Here is a 22,642-nt window from a genome sequence, read left to right on the forward strand (position 1 = left end):
TCTCTAGCCCTTCCTCCCAGCCCTTCCTCCCAGCCTTCTCTCTCTCTAGCCCTTCCTCCCAGCCTTCTCTCTCTAGCCCTTCCTCCCAGCCTTCTCTCTCTACTAGCTCTTCCCCCTAGCCTTCTCTCTATCTAGCCCTTCCTCCCAGCCTTCTCTCTCTCTAGCCCTTCCTCCCAGCCTTCTCTCTCTCTAGCCCTTCCTCCCAGCCTTCTCTCTCTAGCCCTTCCTCCCAGCCTTCTCTCTCTCTAGCCCTTCCTCCCAGCCTTCTCTCTCTAGCCCTTCCTCCCAGCCTTCTCTCTCTCTAGCCCTTCCTCCCAGCCTTCTCTCTCTAGCCCTTCCTCCCAGCCTTCTCTCTCTCTAGCCCTTCCTCCCAGCCTTCTCTCTCTGTAGCCCTTCCTCCCAGCCTTCTCTCTCTCTGTAGCCCTTCCTCCCAGCCTTCTCTCTCGAGCCCTTCCTCCCAGCCTTCTCTCTCTCAAGCCCTTCCTCCCAGCCTTCTCTCTCTGTAGCCCTTCCTCCCAGCCTTCTCTCTCGAGCCCTTCCTCCCAGCCTTCTCTCTCTCAAGCCCTTCCTCCCAGCCTTCTCTCTCTCGAGCCCTTCCTCCCAGCCTTCTCTCGAGCCCTTCCTCCCAGCCTTCTCTCTCTCTAGCCCTTCCTCCCAGCCTTCTCTCGAGCCCTTCCTCCCAGCCTTCTCTCTCTCTAGCCCTTCCTCCCAGCCTTCTCTATCTAGCCCTTCCCCCTAGCCTTCTCTCTGTCTTCCTCGCTCTAGCCCTTTCTCCCAGCCGTCTCTCTCTAGCCCTTCCTCCCAGCTGTCTCTCTCTCTCTAGCCCTTCCTCCCAGCCGTCTCTCTCTAGCCCTTCCTCCCAGCCTTCTCTCTCTCTAGCCCTTCCTCCCAGCCTTCTCTCTCTCTAGCCCTTCCTCCCAATCTTCTATCTAGCCCTTCCCCTAGCTTTCTCTCGCTTTTCCTCCCTCTAACCCTTCTCTCTCTCTAGCGCTTCCTCCCAGCCATCTCTCTCTCTAGCCCTTCCTCCCAGCCTTCTCTCTCTCTAGCCCTTCCTCCCAGCCTTCTCTCTCTCTAGCCCTTCCTCCCAGCCTTCTCTCTCTCTACTAGCTCTTCCCCCTAGCCTTCTCTCTATCTAGCCCTTCCTCCCAGCCTTCTCTCTCTCTACTAGCCCTTCCTCCCAGCTGTCTCTCTCTCTAGCCCTTCCCCCCAGCCTTCTCTCTCTCTAGCCCTTCCTCCCAGCCTTCTCTCTCTCTACTAGCCCTTCCTCCCAGCCTTCTCTCTCTCTAGCCCTTCCTCCCAGCCTTCTCTCTCTCTAGCCCTTCCTCCCAGCCTTCTCTCTCTCTACTAGCCCTTCCCCCCAGCCTTCTCTCTATCTAGCCCTTCCTCCCAGCCTTCTCTCTCTCTACTAGCCCTTCCTCCCAGCCTTCTCTCTCTCTAGCCCTTCCTCCCAGCCTTCTCTCTCTCTACTAGCCCTTCCTCCCAGCCTTCTCTCTCTCTACTAGCCCTTCCTCCCAGCCTTCTCTCTATCTAGCCCTTCCTCCCAGCCTTCTCTCTCTCTACTAGCCCTTCCTCCCAGCCTTCTCTCTCTCTAGCCCTTCCTCCCAGCCATCTCTCTCTCTAGCCCTTCCTCCCAGCCTTCTCTCTCTCTAGCCCTTCCTCCCAGCCTTCTCTCTCTCTAGCCCTTCCTCCCAGCCTTCTCTCTCTCTACTAGCTCTTCCCCCTAGCCTTCTCTCTATCTAGCCCTTCCTCCCAGCCTTCTCTCTCTCTACTAGCCCTTCCTCCCAGCTGTCTCTCTCTCTAGCCCTTCCCCCCAGCCTTCTCTCTCTCTAGCCCTTCCTCCCAGCCTTCTCTCTCTCTACTAGCCCTTCCCCCAGCCTTCTCTCTCTCTAGCCCTTCCTCCCAGCCTTCTCTCTCTCTAGCCCTTCCTCCCAGCCTTCTCTCTCTAGCCCTTCCTCCCAGCCTCTCTCTCTCTAGCCCTTCCTCCCAGCCTTCTCTCTCTCTACTAGCCCTTCCCCCAGCCTTCTCTCTCTCTAGCCCTTCCTCCCAGCCTTCTCTCTATCTAGCCCTTCCCCCTAGCCTTCTCTCTGTTTTCCTCCCTTTAGCCCCTCTCTCTCTAGCCCTTCCTCCCAGCCTTCTCTCTCTATCAAGCCCTTCCTCCCAGCCTTCTCTCTATCTAGCCCTTCCCCCTAGCCTTCTCTCTGTCTTCCTCCCTTTAGCCCTTCTCTCTCTAGCCCTTCCTCCCAGCCGTCTCTCTCTCTAGCCCTTCCTCCCTCTAGCCCTTCTCTCACCTGTTTTCTTCATTCTCTCTAATCCATGTTTCCCTCTCTCTCTGGCTTGCCCATTCTCTCTCTGGCTGACCCACCAGGCAGTATGCCAACAGAGGGAGGGAGGGAGGGAAGGAAAGGAGAGAGGGAGGGAGGGGGAGTACCATACCCAGTATGCCGAGGGAGGGAGGGAAGGAAAGGAGAAAGAGAACCATATACCAACCCCTCACAACACACAGCCAGCCGACCTGACAAGAGCCCATTGAGACCCGGAGCTCCTCGACTAAGGACCGTTTCCCTGGACATCCAACACACCACTTTGGAGCAACACGGTCAGATTGTTACTGCTACTACCCACAAACCCCTCACCCCTACTCCAGGACAGAGACATGAACGCCGTCCTGACCCAGGCTGTCCAGACTGAGGAAGATGCTGAAACAGAGGGTAGGTAGCGAGAGCTGGCAGATCCACACGCGTACAGAACAAATGTGTCAACTGTGGGATGACTCACTATGTCAACTTGTTGTTGTCGTTATTTCTGTACGTATCAAAGCGTCGATAGTTGAAGTCTTGGTAGATCGGTTGTTATCCATTCATTGATGGTCACTATGCGCCGTAAGTCATGTTTTATAGGGCTTCATAGACGTGTTTATAGCATTGTAATCGGGTACATTGAGACACACACACACACACACACACACACAGGCTGTGAAGTGATTTAAGAGCTCTTCTCTCTCTCTCCCCTCACTAGCTTACATAACTGGTATACCAGCTGCATGTCTCTGTCAGAGAGGCCGCAAATAACCTGCCAGGTGTTAATCGACTACATAGAGGGGTTATGTTTCTCTACTGAGGGACTAGGTTACTGGACTGGGTCAGCTAGCCGTGTAGAAGGGTTATGTTTCTCTACTGAGGGACTAGGTTACTGGACTGGGTCAGCTAGCCGTGTAGAGGGGTTATGTTACTCTACTGAGGGACTAGGTTACTGGACTGGGTCAGCTAGCCGTGTAGAGGGGTTATGTTTCTCTACTGAGGGACTAGGTTACTGGACTGGGTCAGCTAGCCGTGTAGAGGGGTTATGTTACTCTACTGAGGGACTAGGTTACTGGACTGATGCTGGGTCAGCTAGCCGTGTAGAGGGGTTATGTTTCTCTACTGAGGGACTAGGTTACTGGACTGGGTCAGCTAGCCGTGTAGAGGGGTTATGTTTCTCTACTGAGGGACTAGGTTACTGGACTGGGTCAGCTAGCCGTGTAGAGGGGTTATGTTACTCTACTGAGGGACTAGGTTACTGGACTGATGCTGGGTCAGCTAGCCGTGTAGAGGGGTTATGTTTCTCTACTGAGGGACTAGGTTACTGGACTGGGTCAGCTAGCCGTGTAGAGGGGTTATGTTTCTCTACTGAGGGACTAGGTTACTGGACTGGGTCAGCTAGCCGTGTAGAGGGGTTATGTTTCTCTACTGAGGGACTAGGTTACTGGACTGGGTCAGCTAGCCGTGTAGAGGGGTTATGTTACTCTACTGAGGGACTAGGTTACTGGACTGGGTCAGCTAGCCGTGTAGAGGGGTTATGTTTCTCTACTGAGGGACTAGGTTACTGGACTGGGTCAGCTAGCCGTGTAGAGGGGTTATGTTACTCTACTGAGGGGCTAGGTTACTGGACTGGGTCAGCTAGCCATGTAGAGGGGTTATGTTTCTCTACTGAGGGACTAGGTTACTGGACTGGGTCAGCTAGCTGTGTAGAGGGGTTATGTTACTCTACTGAGGGACTAGGTTACTGGACTGGGTCAGCTAGCCATGTAGAGGGGTTATGTTACTCTACTGAGGGACTAGGTTACTGGACTGGGTCAGCTAGCCATGTAGAGGGGTTATGTTACTCTACTGAGGGACTAGGTTACTGGACTGGGTCAGCTAGCTGTGTAGAGGGGTTATGTTACTCTACTGAGGGACTAGGTTACTGGACTGGGTCAGCTAGCCATGTAGAGGGGTTATGTTTCTCTACTGAGGGACTAGGTTACTGGACTGGGTCAGCTAGCCGTGTAGAGGGGTTATGTTTCTCTACTGAGGGACTAGGTTACTGGACTGGGTCAGCTAGCCGAGTAGAGGGGTTATGGTTCTCTACTGAGGGGCTAGGTTACTGGACTGATGCTGGGTCACATTACTAACCCTAGGTCACAGATCTCAGTTAACCCTACATTAAAGGGGACAATTAGTGAGGAGGCAGGGCCGGGGGCGGGGTCTTAACTTTAAATGGAAGATTTGGATGAGCTCTTATCAGGGTGATGGGATACGTCAACAACCTGAGACTGTACTGAGAGAGAGAGGATGATGGGATACGTCAACAACCTGAGACTGTACTGAGAGAGAGGATGATGGGAAACCATCTTCACTGTTTGGAAATAGTTCAATAGTACCTGTCCTACATAGAATAATGCTGATTTAATTGTGTTGCCAGGTGTGGATGCTGATCTGGCAGCTGCCATCATGTCCAGGAGGATCATCCAGTCTCTGATCACCGTGGAGGCCTGGGAGGGATACACCTTCGCTGACCATCAGATCAAGATCAAGGAGTCACATGACCTCTACGGAGCTGTGATGTGGCCCTCGGTACAACACGCGCCTTCTGCCCACCTTCATCATCCTCACTAACACTACCGCTCACCTTCATCATCCTCACAAACACTACCCTTATGGTCACCTTCATCATCCTCACGAACACTATCCTACCGCTCACCTTCATCATCCTCACTAACACTACCCTACCGCTCACCTTCATCATCCTCACTAACACTACCCTACCGCTCACCTTCATCATCGTCACTAACACTACCCTACCGCTCACCTTCATCACCCTCACTAACACTACCCTTCACTCACCTTCATCACCCTCACTAACACTACCCTACCGCTCACCTTCATCATCCTCACTAACACTACCCTACCACTCACCTTCATCCTCCTCACTAACACTACCCTACCGCTCACCTTCATCATCCTCACTAACACTACCCTTATGGTCACCATCGTCACCCTCACTAACACTACCCTACCGCTCACCTTCATCATCCTCACTAACACTACCCTTATGGTCACCTTCATCATCCTCACTAACACTACCCTTATGGTCACCTTCATGATCCTCAATAACACTACCCTACCGCACATCTTCATCATCCTCACTAACACTACCCTACCGCTCACCTTCATCATCCTCACTAACACTACCCTTATGGTCACCTTCGTCACCCTCACTAACACTACCCTACCACTCACCTTCGTCATCCTCACTAACACTACCCTACCACTCACCTTCATCCTCCTCACTAACACTACCGCTCACCTTCATCCTCCTCACTAACACTACCCTACCACTCATCTTCATCATCCTCACTAACACTACCCTACCGCTCACCTTCATCATCCTCACTAACACTACCCTTATGGTCACCTTCATCATCCTCACTAACACTACTCTTATGGTCACCTTCATCATCCTCACTCACACTACCCTACCGCTCACCTTCATCCTCCTCACTAACACTACCCTACCGCTCACCTTCATCATCCTCACTAATACTACCCTACCACTCACCTTCATCATCCTCACTAACACTACCCTACCACTACCTTCGTCATCCTCACTAACACTACCCTTCACTCACCTTCATCATCCTCACTAACACTACCCTACCGCTCACCTTCATCACCCTCACTAACACTACCCTACCGCTCACCTTCATCATCCTCACTAACACTACCCTACCACTCACCTTCATCACCCTCACTAACACTACCCTTCACTCACCTTCATCATCCTCACTAACACGACCCTAGCGCTCACCTTCATCATCCTCACTAACACTACCCTACCGCTCACCTTCATCACCATCACTAACACTACCCTACCGCTCACCTTCATCACCCTCACTAACACTACCCTACCGCTCACCTTCATCATCCTCACTAACACGACCCTACCGCTCACCTTCATCATCCTCACAAACACTACCCTACCGCTCACCTTCATCATCCTCACTAACACTACCCTACCGCTCACCTTCATCATCCTCACTAACACTACCCTACCGCTCACCTTCATCATCCTCACTAACACTACCCTACCGCTCACCTTCATCATCCTCACTAACACTACCCTTATGGTCACCTTCATCATCCTCACTAACACTACCTTTACGCTAATCTTCATCATCCTCACTAACACTACCTTTACGCTAATCTTCATCATCCTCACTAACACTACCCTACCGCTCACCTTCATCATCCTCACTAACACTAATCTTCATCATCCTCACTAACACTACCCTAACGCTCACCTTCATCATCCTCACTAACACTAATCTTCATCATCCTCACTAACACTAATCTTCATCATTACTTTTAAATTCCACTTGTTTCCTCACCATGACCATCTTCATCAATCAACTTCATTTTATAACTTCTTGTTTGTTCACATTGCATTGTGTTCATTTCCCATCAGGCCATAGTCCTGTGTTACTTCCTGGATACGCACCGTGACACTTACAACCTGTTGGACAAGAACGTCATCGAGCTGGGCGCCGGGACCGGTCTGGTCTCCATAGTTACAAGCCTTCTAGGTGAGACAATCTTGTATTTACAAAGTCTCACTGAGCTGTCCTGGGGGGGTCCCAGACACCCTGCCCGTATCACTGAGCTGTCCTGGGGGGTCCCAGACACCCTCCTCATATCACTGAGCTGTCCCGGGGGGTCCCAGACACCCTCCTCATATCACTGAGCTGTCCTGGGGGGTCCCAGACACCCTCCTCATATCACTGAGCTGTCCTGGGGGGTCCCAGACACCCTCCTCATATCACTGAGCTGTCCTGGGGGGTCCCAGACACCCTCCTCATATCACTGAGCTGTCCTGGGGGGTCCCAGACACCCTCCTCATATCACTGAGCTGTCCTGGGGGGCCCAGACACCCTCCTCGTATCACTGAGCTGTCCTGGGGGGTCCCAGACACCCTCCTCATATCACTGAGATTCCTGGGGGGTCCAAGAGACCCTCCTCATATCACTGAGCTGTCCTGGGGGGTCCCAGACACCCTCCTCGTATCACTGAGCTGTCCTGGGGGGGTCCCAGACACCCTCCTCGTATCACTGAGCTGTCCTGGGGGGTCCCAGACACCCTCCTCGTATCACTGAGCTGTCCTGGGGGGCCCCAGACACCCTCCTCGTATCACTGAGCTGTCCTGGGGGGCCCCAGACACCCTCCTCGTATCACTGAGCTGTCCTGGGGGTCCCAGACACCCTCCTCGTATCACTGAGCTGTCCTGGGGGGTCCCAGACACCCTCCTCGTATCACTGAGCTGTCCTGGGGGGCCCCAGACACCCTCCTCATATCACTGAGCTGTCCTGGGGGGTCCCAGACACCCTCCTCATATCACTGAGCTGTCATGGGGGGCCCCAGACACCCTCCTCATATCACTGAGCTGTCCTGGGGGGCCCCAGACACCCTCCTCATATCACTGAGCTGTCCTGGGGGTCCCAGACACCCTCCTCATATCACTGAGCTGTCCTGGGGGGCCCCAGACACCCTCCTCGTATCACTGAGCTGTCCTGGGGGGTCCCAGACACCCTCCTCGTATCACTGAGCTGTCCTGGGGGGTCCCAGACACCCTCCTTGTATCACTGAGCTGTCCTGGGGGGTCCCAGACACCCTCCTCGTATCACTGAGCTGTCCTGGGGGGTCCCAGACACCCTCCTCGTATCACTGAGCTGTCCTGGGGGGTCCCAGACACCCTCCTCGTATCACTGAGCTGTCCTGGGGGGTCCCAGACACCCTCCTCGTATCACTGAGCTGTCCTGGGGGGCCCCAGACACCCTCCTCGTATCACTGAGCTGTCCTGGGGGGTCCCAGACACCCTCCTCGTATCACTGAGCTGTCCTGGGGGGTCCCAGACACCCTCCTCATATCACTGAGCTGTCCCGGGGGGTCCCAGACACCCTCCTCATATCACTGAGCTGTCCTGGGGGTCCCAGACACCCTCCTCATATCACTGAGCTGTCCTGGGGGTCCCAGACACCCTCCTCATATCACTGAGCTGTCCTGGGGGTCCCAGACACCCTCCTCATATCACTGAGCTGTCCTGGGGGTCCCAGACACCCTCCTCATATCACTGAGCTGTCCTGGGGGCCCAGACACCCTCCTCGTATCACTGAGCTGTCCTGGGGGGTCCCAGACACCCTCCTCATATCACTGAGATTCCTGGGGGGTCCAAGAGACCCTCCTCATATCACTGAGCTGTCCTGGGGGGTCCCAGACACCCTCCTCGTATCACTGAGCTGTCCTGGGGGGTCCCAGACACCCTCCTCATATCACTGAGCTGTCCTGGGGGGTCCCAGACACCCTCCTCGTATCACTGAGCTGTCCTGGGGGGCCCCAGACACCCTCCTCGTATCACTGAGCTGTCCCGGGGGGTCCCAGACACCCTCCTCATATCACTGAGCTGTCCTGGGGGGTCCCAGACACCCTCCTCGTATCACTGAGCTGTCCCGGGGGGCCCCAGACACCCTCCTCGTATCACTGAGCTGTCCTGGGGGGTCCCAGACACCCTCCTCATATCACTGAGCTGTCCTGGGGGGCCCCAGACACCCTCCTCGTATCACTGAGCTGTCCTGGGGGGTCCCAGACACCCTCCTCGTATCACTGAGCTGTCCTGGGGGGCCCCAGACACCCTCCTCGTATCACTGAGCTGTCCCGGGGGGTCCCAGACACCCTCCTCATATCACTGAGCTGTCCTGGGGGGTCCCAGACACCCTCCTCGTATCACTGAGCTGTCCCGGGGGGCCCCAGACACCCTCCTCGTATCACTGAGCTGTCCTGGGGGGTCCCAGACACCCTCCTCATATCACTGAGCTGTCCTGGGGGGTCCCAGACACCCTCCTCATATCACTGAGCTGTCCTGGGGGGGTCCCAGACACCCTCCTCGTATCACTGAGCTGTCCTGGGGGGACCCAGACACCCTCCTCGTATCACTGAGCTGTCCTGGGGGGTCCCAGACACCCTCCTCGTATCTCTGAGCTGTCCTGGGGGGTCCCAGACACCCTCCTCATATCACTGAGCTGTCCTGGGGGGCCCCAGACACCCTCCTCGTATCACTGAGCTGTCCTGGGGGGTCCCAGACACCCTCCTCGTATCACTGAGCTGTCCTGGGGGGTCCCAGACACCCTCCTCGTATCACTGAGCTGTCCTGGGGGGTCCCAGACACCCTCCTCGTATCACTGAGCTGTCCTGGGGGGCCCCAGACACCCTCCTCATATCACTGAGCTGTCCTGGGGGGTCCCAGACACCCTCCTCATATCACTGAGCTGTCATGGGGGCCCCAGACACCCTCCTCATATCACTGAGCTGTCCTGGGGGGCCCCAGACACCCTCCTCATATCACTGAGCTGTCCTGGGGGGTCCCAGACACCCTCCTCATATCACTGAGCTGTCCTGGGGGGCCCCAAACACCCTCCTCGTATCACTGAGCTGTCCTGGGGGGTCCCAGACACCCTCCTCGTATCACTGAGCTGTCCTGGGGGTCCCAGACACCCTCCTCGTATCACTGAGCTGTCCTGGGGGTCCCAGACACCCTCCTCGTATCACTGAGCTGTCCTGGGGGTCCCAGACACCCTCCTCGTATCACTGAGCTGTCCTGGGGGGTCCCAGACACCCTCCTCGTATCACTGAGCTGTCCTGGGGGGTCCCAGACACCCTCCTCGTATCACTGAGCTGTCCTGGGGGGCCCCAGACACCCTCCTCGTATCACTGAGCTGTCCTGGGGGGGTCCCAGACACCCTCCTCATATCACTGAGCTGTCCTGGGGGGTCCCAGACACCCTCCTCATATCACTGAGCTGTCCTGGGGGGTCCCAGACACCCTCCTCATATCACTGAGCTGTCCTGGGGGGTCCCAGACACCCTCCTCATATCACTGAGCTGTCCTGGGGGGTCCCAGACACCCTCCTCATATCACTGAGCTGTCCTCGGGGGCCCAGACACCCTCCTCGTATCACTGAGCTGTCCTGGGGGGTCCCAGACACCCTCCTCATATCACTGAGATTCCTGGGGGGTCCAAGAGACCCTCCTCATATCACTGAGCTGTCCTGGGGGGTCCCAGACACCCTCCTCGTATCACTGAGCTGTCCTGGGGGGTCCCAGACACCCTCCTCATATCACTGAGCTGTCCTGGGGGGTCCCAGACACCCTCCTCGTATCACTGAGCTGTCCTGGGGGGCCCCAGACACCCTCCTCGTATCACTGAGCTGTCCCGGGGGGTCCCAGACACCCTCCTCATATCACTGAGCTGTCCTGGGGGGTCCCAGACACCCTCCTCGTATCACTGAGCTGTCCCGGGGGGCCCCAGACACCCTCCTCATATCACTGAGCTGTCCTGGGGGGTCCCAGACACCCTCCTCATATCACTGAGCTGTCCTGGGGGGACCCAGACACCCTCCTCATATCACTGAGCTGTCCCGGGGGGTCCCAGACACCCTCCTCATATCACTGAGCTGTCCTGGGGGGTCCCAGACACCCTCCTCATATCACTGAGCTGTCCTGGGGGGACCCAGACACCCTCCTCGTATCACTGAGCTGTCCTGGGGGGTCCCAGACACCCTCCTCGTATCACTGAGCTGTCCTGGGGGGTCCCAGACACCCTCCTCATATCACTGAGCTGTCCTGGGGGGACCCAGACACCCTCCTCATATCACTGAGCTGTCCTGGGGGGTCCCAGACACCCTCCTCATATCACTGAGCTGTCCTGGGGGGTCCCAGACACCCTCCTCATATCACTGAGCTGTCCTGGGGGGTCCCAGACACCCTCCTCATATCACTGAGCTGTCCTGGGGGGTCCCAGACACCTTCCTCGTATCACTGAGCTGTCCCGGGGGGCCCCAGACACCCTCCTCATATCACTGAGCTGTCCCGGGGGGTCCCAGACACCCTCCTAGTATCACTGAGCTGTCCTGGGGGGTCCCAGACACCCTCCTCGTATCACTGAGCTGTCCTGGGGGCCCCAAACACCCTCCTTGTATCGCTGAGCTGTCCTGGGGGGTCACAGACACCCTCCTTGTATCGCTGAGCTGTCCTGGGGGGCCCCAGACACCCTCCTTGTATCGCTGAGCTGTCCTGGGGGGCCCCAGACACCCTCCTCGTTAGTGTGTGTTTTTTGTTTTAGTTTTTCGGGCCTATCCAGTCAATCAATCAATCACATGTATTTATAAAGCTCTTCTTACATCAGCATATTTCACAAAGTGCTGTACAGAAACCCAGCCTAAAACCCCAAACAGCAAGCAATGCAGGTGTAGAAGCACGGTGGCTAGGAAAAACTCCCTAGAATGGCCAAAACCTAGGAAGAAACCTAGAGAGGAACCAGGCTATGTGGGGTGGCCAGTCCTCTTCTGGCTGTGCCGGGTAGAGAGGAACCAGGCTATGTGGGGTGGCCAGTCCTCTTCTGGCTGTGTCGTGTGGAGATTATAACAGAACATGGCCAAGATGTTCAAATGTTCATAAATGACCAGCAGGGTCAAATAATAATAATCACAGTAGTTGTCGAGGGGGCAACAGGTCAGCACCTCAGGAGTAAATGTCAGTTGGCTTTTCAAAGCCGATCATTCAGAGTATCTCTACCGCTCCTGTCTGTCTAAAGAGTTGAAAACAGCAGGTCTGGGACAGGTGGCACGTCCGGTGAACAGGTCAGGGTTCCATAGCCGATCATTCAGAGTATCTCTACCGCTCCTGTCTGTCTAGAGAGTTGAAAACAGCACGTCCGGTCCGGTGAAACCGCCCTCTTCCTTCCTGTTCGGTAACTGGTGTTTGTTTGTGTTTTTTTCCTAGGTGCCAAGGTGACGTCCACAGACCTGCCGGAGGTGCTGAGTAACCTGCAGTATAACGTACTGCGTAACACCAGGGGTTACTGTCGACATGCTCCTCGTGTCGCTGAGCTGTCCTGGGGGAAGGAGCTGGAACAACGCTTCCCTCAGGCTGCCTGTCACTACGACTACGTGTTCGCTGCCGATGTGGTGTACTGCCACCCCTACCTGGTGGAACTCTTGGACACCTTCGATCACCTGTGTCAGGACGGGACAGAGATCCTCTGGGCCATGAGGTTCCGTCTGGACAGAGAGAACCAGTTCGTAGAACGGTTCCAGACCAGGTTCCATCTGGATGAACTGTACGATCTGCCCAGTCTCAGTATCAAACTGTACCGAGCATCAAGGAAGGAGGTGGGGAGGAAGACACGGTCTGGAGAGGCAGCTTAATATTACCATGCTCTACGGGGGCAGTCTGAGACACTGCAGGGGGATGGAGAGATGGGGATGTGAATGTGTGTTCTTTGATTGAATCCCGGCCACACACTCAGAGAATCAACAAAGGCATTGTCGAGAAGCACTTAACTCTTGAAGGTAATTTCCCCTTGATCCGACATCTTTTCGGGGAAATTGTAGTGTCATGGCCCAGAAAATAATTTATTGGAGCCCTTTTATGTTTGGTTGTAGCTGTCCACTTTACGGAGGTTACTGTCCTCTTTACGGAGATACCTTTCCTCTTTACGGAGGTTACTGTCCTCTTTACAGAGGTTACTGTCCTCTTTACAGAGGTTACTGTCCACTTTACGGAGGTTACTGTCCTCTTTACGGAGGCTACTGTTCTCTTTACAGAGGTTACTGTCCTCTTTACGGAGGTTACTGTCCTCTTTACGGAGGCTACTGTCCTCTTTACAGAGGTTACTGTCCTCTTTACGGAGGTTACTGTCCTCTTTACAGAGGTTACTGACCTCTTTACTGAGGTTACTGTTCTCTTTACGGAGGCTACTGTTCTCTTTACGGAGGTTACTGTCCTCTTTACGGAGGCTACTGTTCTCTTTACGGAGGCTACTGTTCTCTTTACGGAGGCTACTGTTCTCTTTACGGAGGCTACTGTCCTCTTTACAGAGGTTACTGTCCTCTTTACAGAAGCTACAGTCCTCTTTACGGAGGCTACTGTTCTCTTTACTGAGGTTACTGTCCTCTTTACGGAGGCTACTGTTCTCTTTATGGAGGCTACTGTCCTCTTTACGGAGGCTACTGTCCTCTTTACGGAGGCGACTGTCCTCTTTACGGAGGCTACTGTCCTCTTTACAGAGGCTACTGTTCCCTTTACAGAGGTTACTGTCCTCTTTACGGAGGCTACTGTCCTCTTTACGGAGGCTACTGTTCTCTTTACAGAGGCTACTGACCTCTTTACAGAGGTTACTGTCCTCTTTACAGAAGCTACAGTCCTCTTTACGGAGGCTACTGTTCTCTTTACTGAGGTTACTGTCCTCTTTACAGAGGCTGCTGTCCTCTTTACAGAGGCTGCTGTCCTCTTTACGGAGGTTACTGTCCTCTTTACGGAGGTTACTGTCCTCTTTACGGAGGCTACTGTTCTCTTTACGGAGGTTACTGTCCTCTTTACAGAAGCTACAGTCCTCTTTACGGAGGCTACTGTTCTCTTTACTGAGGTTACTGTCCTCTTTACGGAGGCTACTGTTCTCTTTACGGAGGCTACTGTCCTCTTTACGGAGGTTACTGTCCTCTTTACGGAGGTTACTGTCCTCTTTACGGAGGTTACTGTCCTCTTTACGGAGGTTACTGTCCTCTTTACAGAGGTTACTGTCCTCTTTACGGAGGTTACTGTCCTCTTTACTGAGGTTACTGTCCTCTTTACAGAGGTTACTGTCCTCTTTACGGAGGTTACTGTCCTCTTTACGGAGGTTACTGTCCTCTTTACAGAGGTTACTGTCCTCTTTACGGAGGTTACTGTCCTCTTTACGGAGGTTACTGTCCTCTTTACTGAGGTTACTGTCCTCTTTACGGAGGTTACTGTCCTCTTTACGGAGGTTACATGAACTCTCCTTCTCTTCATGTCTGGGCCTTGAACTCTCCTTCCCTTCATGTCTGGGCCTTGAACTCTCCTTCTCTTCACGTCTGGGTCTTGAACTCTCCTTCCCTTCATGTCTGGGCCTTGAACTCTCCTTCTCTTCACGTCTGGGTCTTGAACTCTCCTTCTCTTCATGTCTGGGCCTTGAACTCTCCTTCTCTTCATGTCGGGACCTTGAACTCTCCTTCTCTTCACGTCTGGGCCTTGAACTCTCCTTCTCTTCACGTCTGGGTCTTGAACTCTCCTTCTCTTCATGTCTGGGCCTTGAACTCTCCTTCCCTTCATGTCTGGGCCTTGAACTCTCCTTCTCTTCATGTCTGGGTCTTGAACTCTCCTTCTCTTCACGTCTGGGTCTTGAACTCTCATTCTCTTCACGTCTGGGCCTTGAACTCTCCTTCTCTTCATGTCTGGGCAGATCAGTATTTTATTGTTTTCTCTGTTATTCAGTTGTATCTCTGATTGAATATGTATAGTGTCTGCTTCACCTGCTGTGTTGCTGTAGATATCGAGACCTGCTTCACCTGCTGTGTTGCTGTACATATCGAGACCTGCTTCACCTGCTGTGTTGCTGTAGATATCGAGACCTGCTTCACCTGCTGTGTTGCTGTACATATCGAGACCTGCTTCACCTGCTGTGTTGCTGTAGATATCGAGACCTGCTTCACCTGCTGTGTTGCTGTACATATCGAGACCTGCTTCACCTGTTGTGTTGCTGTACATATCAAGACCTGCTTCACCTGCTGTGTTGCTGTACATATCGAGACCTGCTTCACCTGTTGTGTTGCTGTACATATCAAGACCTGCTTCACCTGCTGTGTTGCTGTAGATATCGAGACCTGCTTCACCTGTTGTGTTGCTATAATAATAATTATAAACACCTCTGGTCTGTAAATACAGGACATTATAAACACCTCTGGTCTGTAAATACAGGACATTATAAACACCTCTGGTCTGTAAATACAGTACATTATAAACACCTCTGGTCTGTAAATACAGTACATTATAAACACCTCTGGTCTGTAAATACAGGACATTATAAACACCTCTGGTCTGTAAATACAGGACATTATAAACACCTCTGGTCTGTAAATACAGGACATTATAAACACCTCTGGTCTGTAAATACAGTACATTATAAACACCTCTGGTCTGTAAATACACTACATTATAAACACCTCTGGTCTATAAATACACTACATTATAAACACCTCTGGTCTGTAAATACAGGACATTATAAACACCTCTGGTCTGTAAATACAGTACATTATAAACACCTCTGGTCTGTAAATACAGTACATTATAAACACCTCTGGTCTGTAAATACAGGACATTATAAACACCTCTGGTCTATAAATACAGGACATTATAAACACCTCTGGTCTGTAAATACAGGACATTATAAACACCTCTGGTCTGTAAATACAGGACATTATAAACACCTCTGGTCTGTAAATACAGTACATTATAAACACCTCTGGTCTGTAAATACAGGACATTATAAACACCTCTGGTCTGTAAATACAGGACATTATAAACACCTCTGGTCTGTAAATACAGGACATTATAAACACCTCTGGTCTGTAAATACAGTACATTATAAACACCTCTGGTCTGTAAATACAGGACATTATAAACACCTCTGGTCTGTAAATACAGTACATTATAAACACCTCTGGTCTGTAAATACAGTACATTATAAACACCTCTGGTCTGTAAATACAGTACATTATAAACACCTCTGGTCTGTAAATACAGGACATTATAAACACCTCTGGTCTGTAAATACAGGACATTATAAACACCTCTGGTCTGTAAATACAGGACATTATAAACACCTCTGGTCTATAAATACACTACATTATAAACACCTCTGGTCTGTAAATACAGGACATTATAAACACCTCTGGTCTGTAAATACACTACATTATAAACACCTCTGGTCTGTAAATACACTACATTATAAACACCTCTGGTCTGTAAATACAGGACATTATAAACACCTCTGGTCTGTAAATACACTACATTATAAACACCTCTGGTCTATAAATACAGTACATTATAAACACCTCTGGTCTGTAAATACAGGACATTATAAACACCTCTGGTCTGTAAATACAGGACATTATAAACACCTCTGGTCTGTAAATACAGTACATTATAAACACCTCTGGTCTGTAAATACAGTACATTATAAACACCTCTGGTCTGTAAATACACTACATTATAAACACCTCTGGTCTGTAAATACACTACATTATAAACACCTCTGGTCTGTAAATACAGTACATTATAAACACCTCTGGTCTGTAAATACAGGACATTATAAACACCTCTGGTCTATAAATACAGGACATTATAAACACCTCTGGTCTGTAAATACAGGACATTATAAACACCTCTGGTCTGTAAATACAGTACATTATAAACACCTCTGGTCTGTAAATACACTACATTATAAACACCTCTGGTCTATAAATACAGGACATTATAAACACCTCTGGTCTGTAAATACAGTACATTATAAACACCTCTGGTCTGTAAATACAGGACATTATAAACACCTCTGGTCTATAAATACACTACATTATAAACACCTCTGGTCTATAAATACAGTACATTATAAACACCTCTGGTCTGTAAATACAGGACATTATAAACACCTCTGGTCTGTAAATACAGGACATTATAAACACCTCTGGTCTGTAAATACACTACATTATAAACACCTCTGGTCTGTAAATACAGGACATTATAAACACCTCTGGTCTATAAATACAGGACATTATAAACACCTCTGGTCTGTAAATACACTACATTATTAACACCTCTGGTCTGTAAATACAGGACATTATAAACACCTCTGGTCTGTAAATACAGTACATTATAAACACCTCTGGTCTGTAAATACAGTACATTATAAACACCTCTGGTCTATAAATACAGGACATTATAAACACCTCTGGTCTGTAAATACAGTACATTATAAACACCTCTGGTCTATAAATACAGGACATTATAAACACCTCTGGTCTGTAAATACAGTACATTATAAACACCTCTGGTCTATAAATACAGGACATTATAAACACCTCTGGTCTGTAAATACACTACATTATAAACACCTCTGGTCTGTAAATACAGTACATTATAAACACCTCTGGTCTGTAAATACACTACATTATAAACACCTCTGGTCTGTAAATACAGTACATTATAAACACCTCTGGTCTGTAAATACACTACATTATAAACACCTCTGGTCTGTAAATACAGGACATTATAAACACCTCTGGTCTGTAAATACAGGACATTATAAACACCTCTGGTCTGTAAATACAGGACATTATAAACACCTCTGGTCTGTAAATACACTACATTATAAACACCTCTGGTCTGTAAATACAGGACATTATAAACACCTCTGGTCTGTAAATACAGTACATTATAAACACCTCTGGTCTATAAATACAGGACATTATAAACACCTCTGGTCTGTAAATACAGTACATTATAAACACCTCTGGTCTATAAATACAGGACATTATAAACACCTCTGGTCTGTAAATACAGTACATTATAAACACCTCTGGTCTATAAATACAGGACATTATAAACACCTCTGGTCTGTAAATACACTACATTATAAACACCTCTGGTCTGTAAATACAGTACATTATAAACACCTCTGGTCTGTAAATACACTACATTATAAACACCTCTGGTCTGTAAATACAGTACATTATAAACACCTCTGGTCTGTAAATACACTACATTATAAACACCTCTGGTCTGTAAATACAGGACATTATAAACACCTCTGGTCTGTAAATACAGGACATTATAAACACCTCTGGTCTGTAAATACACTACATTATAAACACCTCTGGTCTGTAAATACAGGACATTATAAACACCTCTGGTCTGTAAATACACTACATTATAAACACCTCTGGTCTGTAAATACACTACATTATAAACACCTCTGGTCTGTAAATACAGTACATTATAAACACCTCTGGTCTGTAAATACAGGACATTATAAACACCTCTGGTCTGTAAATACAGGACATTATAAACACCTCTGGTCTGTAAATACAGTACATTATAAACACCTCTGGTCTGTAAATACAGGACATTATAAACACCTCTGGTCTGTAAATACAGGACATTATAAACACCTCTGGTCTGTAAATACAGTACATTATAAACACCTCTGGTCTGTAAATACACTACATTATAAACACCTCTGGTCTGTAAATACAGGACATTATAAACACCTCTGGTCTGTAAATACAGGACATTATAAACACCTCTGGTCTGTAAATACAGGACATTATAAACACCTCTGGTCTGTAAATACACTACATTATAAACACCTCTGGTCTGTAAATACAGGACATTATAAACACCTCTGGTCTGTAAATACAGGACATTATAAACACCTCTGGTCTGTAAATACACTACATTATAAACACCTCTGGTCTGTAAATACACTACATTATAAACACCTCTGGTCTGTAAATACAGGACATTATAAACACCTCTGGTCTGTAAATACAGTACATTATAAACACCTCTGGTCTGTAAATACACTACATTATAAACACCTCTGGTCTGTAAATACACTACATTATAAACACCTCTGGTCTGTAAATACAGGACATTATAAACACCTCTGGTCTGTAAATACAGGACATTATAAACACCTCTGGTCTGTAAATACACTACATTATAAACACCTCTGGTCTGTAAATACAGTACATTATAAACACCTCTGGTCTGTAAATACAGTACATTATAAACACCTCTGGTCTGTAAATACACTACATTATAAACACCTCTGGTCTGTAAATACAGGACATTATAAACACCTCTGGTCTATAAATACAGTACATTATAAACACCTCTGGTCTGTAAATACACTACATTATAAACACCTCTGGTCTATAAATACAGGACATTATAAACACCTCTGGTCTGTAAATACACTACATTATAAACACCTCTGGTCTATAAATACAGTACATTATAAACACCTCTGGTCTATAAATACAGGACATTATAAACACCTCTGGTCTATAAATACACTACATTATAAACACCTCTGGTCTATAAATACAGGACATTATAAACACCTCTGGTCTATAAATACACTACATTATAAACACCTCTGGTCTGTAAATACACTACATTATAAACACCTCTGGTCTATAAATACAGGACATTATAAACACCTCTGGTCTGTAAATACAGGACATTATAAACACCTCTGGTCTGTAAATACAGTACATTATAAACACCTCTGGTCTGTAAATACAGGACATTATAAACACCTCTGGTCTGTAAATACAGGACATTATAAACACCTCTGGTCTGTAAATACAGGACATTATAAACACCTCTGGTCTGTAAATACAGGACATTATAAACACCTCTGGTCTATAAATACAGGACATTATAAACACCTCTGGTCTGTAAATACACTACATTATAAACACCTCTGGTCTATAAATACAGGACATTATAAACACCTCTGGTCTATAAATACAGGACATTATAAACACCTCTGGTCTGTAAATACACTACATTATAAACACCTCTGGTCTATAAATACACTACATTATAAACACCTCTGGTCTGTAAATACACTACATTATAAACACCTCTGGTCTGTAAATACACTACATTATAAACACCTCTGGTCTGTAAATACAGTACATTATAAACACCTCTGGTCTGTAAATACACTACATTATAAACACCTCTGGTCTGTAAATACAGTACATTATAAACACCTCTGGTCTATAAATACAGGACATTATAAACACCTCTGGTCTGTAAATACACTACATTATAAACACCTCTGGTCTGTAAATACAGGACATTATAAACACCTCTGGTCTGTAAATACAGGACATTATAAACACCTCTGGTCTGTAAATACAGTACATTATAAACACCTCTGGTCTGTAAATACAGGACATTATAAACACCTCTGGTCTGTATATACACTACATTATAAACACCTCTGGTCTGTAAATACACTACATTATAAACACCTCTGGTCTATAAATACACTACATTTTAAACACCTCTGGTCTATAAATACACTACATTATAAACACCTCTGGTCTGTAAATACAGGACATTATAAACACCTCTGGTCTGTAAATACAGTACATTATAAACACCTCTGGTCTGTAAATACACTACATTATAAACACCTCTGGTCTGTAAATACAGGACATTATAAACACCTCTGGTCTATAAATACACTACATTATAAACACCTCTGGTCTGTAAATACAGGACATTATAAACACCTCTGGTCTATAAATACACTACATTATAAACACCTCTGGTCTATAAATACAGTACATTATAAACACCTCTGGTCTGTAAATACAGGACATTATAAACACCTCTGGTCTATAAATACAGGACATTATAAACACCTCTGGTCTGTAAATACAGGACATTATAAACACCTCTGGTCTGTAAATACAGTACATTATAAACACCTCTGGTCTGTAAATACAGGACATTATAAACACCTCTGGTCTATAAATACACTACATTTTAAACACCTCTGGTCTGTAAATACACTACATTATAAACACCTCTGGTCTGTATATTGTTCTGGATAAGAAGTGGTTTTATCTGTCAGGCTGCTGAAGAGAAAAGGATTTGGGTCAGAGAGGGGTTGAGGTGAGACGGTCCACCCATCAGTACGACCCGTCTGCCCTGCCAGAGGGAGATCCATGGAGACTCTCATTTCCCATCCGGAGACATCTTAAGACATACCTCATCCTCTCTGTCATCCCTCATACTATTTCAGTCTCCAATGTGGTGAGATACCCCCCCATAACACTACAACACCAGACCCCCTACCACAACTAAACATACCCCCCCCCCCATAACACTACAACACCAGACCCCTACCACAACTAAACATACCCCCCCATAACACTACAACACCAGACCCCCTACCACAACTAAACATACCCCCCCATAACACTACAACACCCGACCCCCTACCACAACTAAACATACCCCCCCCCATAACACTACAACACCAGACCCCCTACCACAACTAAACATACCCCCCCATAACACTAACACACCAGACCCCTACCACAACTAAACATACCCCCCATAACACTACAACACCAGACCCCCTACCACAACTAAACATACCCCCCCATAACACTGTAACACCAGACCCCTACCACAACTAAACATACCCCCCATAACACTATAACACCAGACCCCCTACCACAACTAAACATACCCCCCATAACACTACAACACCAGACCCCCTACCACAACTAAACATACCCCCCCCCCCCATAACACTACAACACCAGACCCCCTACCACAACTAAACATACCCCCCCATAACACTACAACACCAGACCCCCTACCACAACTAAACATACCCCCCATAACACTACAACACCAGACCCCTACCACAACTAAACATACCCCCCATAACACTACAACACCAGACCCCCTACCACAACTAAACATACCCCCCCATAACACTACAACACCAGACCCCCTACCACAACTAAACATACCCCCCTAACACTACAACACCAGACCCCCTACCACAACTAAACATACCCCCATAACACTACAACACCAGACCCCCTACCACAACTAAACATACCCCCCCATAACACTACAACACCAGACCCCCTACCACAACTAAACATACCCCCCCTAACACTACAACACCAGACCCCCTACCACAACTAAACATACCCCCCCATAACACTACAACACCAGACCCCCTACCACAACTAAACATACCCCCCATAACACTACAACACCAGACCCCCTACCACAACTAAACATACCCCCCCATAACACTACAACACCAGACCCCCTACCACAACTAAACATAACCCCCCATAACACTACAACACCAGACCCCCTACCACAACTAAACATACCCCCCATAACACTACAACACCAGACCCCCTACCACAACTAAACATACCCCCCCATAACACTACAACACCAGACCCCCTACCACAACTAAACATACCCCCCCATAACACTACAACACCAGACCACCTACCACAACTAAACATACCCCCCATAACACTACAACACCAGACCCCCTACCACAACTAAACATACCCCCCCATAACACTACAACACCAGACCCCCTACCACAACTAAACATAACCCCCATAACACTACAACACCTGACCCCCTACCACAACTAAACATACCCCCCCATAACACTACAACACCTGACCCCCTACCACAACTAAACATACCCCCCATAACACTACAACACCAGACCACCTACCACAACTAAACATAACCCCCCATAACACTACAACACCAGACCCCTACCACAACTAAACATACCCCCCCCCATAACACTACAACACCAGACCCCTACCACAACTAAACATACCCCCCATAACACTACAACAC

At 48.8% G+C, this 22,642-nt stretch overlaps 1 protein-coding gene across 1 annotated transcript; it reads left to right on the forward strand.

Moving 5' to 3' along the window:
- The first annotated feature begins 2,508 nt into the window (after positions 1-2,508).
- On the forward strand, positions 2,509-12,837 carry LOC135537413 (protein-lysine methyltransferase METTL21E-like). Its single transcript, XM_064963581.1, has 4 exons — positions 2,509-2,708; positions 4,720-4,871; positions 6,763-6,880; positions 12,125-12,837. Exons 1-4 carry the CDS (start codon positions 2,654-2,656, stop codon positions 12,547-12,549), a joined length of 750 nt encoding a protein of 249 aa, XP_064819653.1. The 5' UTR covers positions 2,509-2,653; the 3' UTR covers positions 12,550-12,837.
- Positions 12,838-22,642: the final 9,805 nt, after the last annotated feature.

This window comes from Oncorhynchus masou, unplaced genomic scaffold (genome assembly GCF_036934945.1).
Source record: "Oncorhynchus masou masou isolate Uvic2021 unplaced genomic scaffold, UVic_Omas_1.1 unplaced_scaffold_769, whole genome shotgun sequence".
Classification (NCBI taxonomy): Eukaryota; Metazoa; Chordata; class Actinopteri; order Salmoniformes; family Salmonidae; genus Oncorhynchus; species Oncorhynchus masou.

Bases quoted from the DNA above. Each gene is read 5' to 3' on its own strand.
- LOC135537413 (XM_064963581.1), top strand. From the start codon at position 2,654: ATGAACGCCGTCCTGACCCAGGCTGTCCAGACTGAGGAAGATGCTGAA. The intron at 4,872-6,762 runs GTACAACACGCG...ATTTCCCATCAG, and splicing joins GAGCTGTGATGTGGCCCTCG to GCCATAGTCCTGTGTTACTT. The intron at 6,881-12,124 runs GTGAGACAATCT...TTTTTTTCCTAG, and splicing joins CATAGTTACAAGCCTTCTAG to GTGCCAAGGTGACGTCCACA.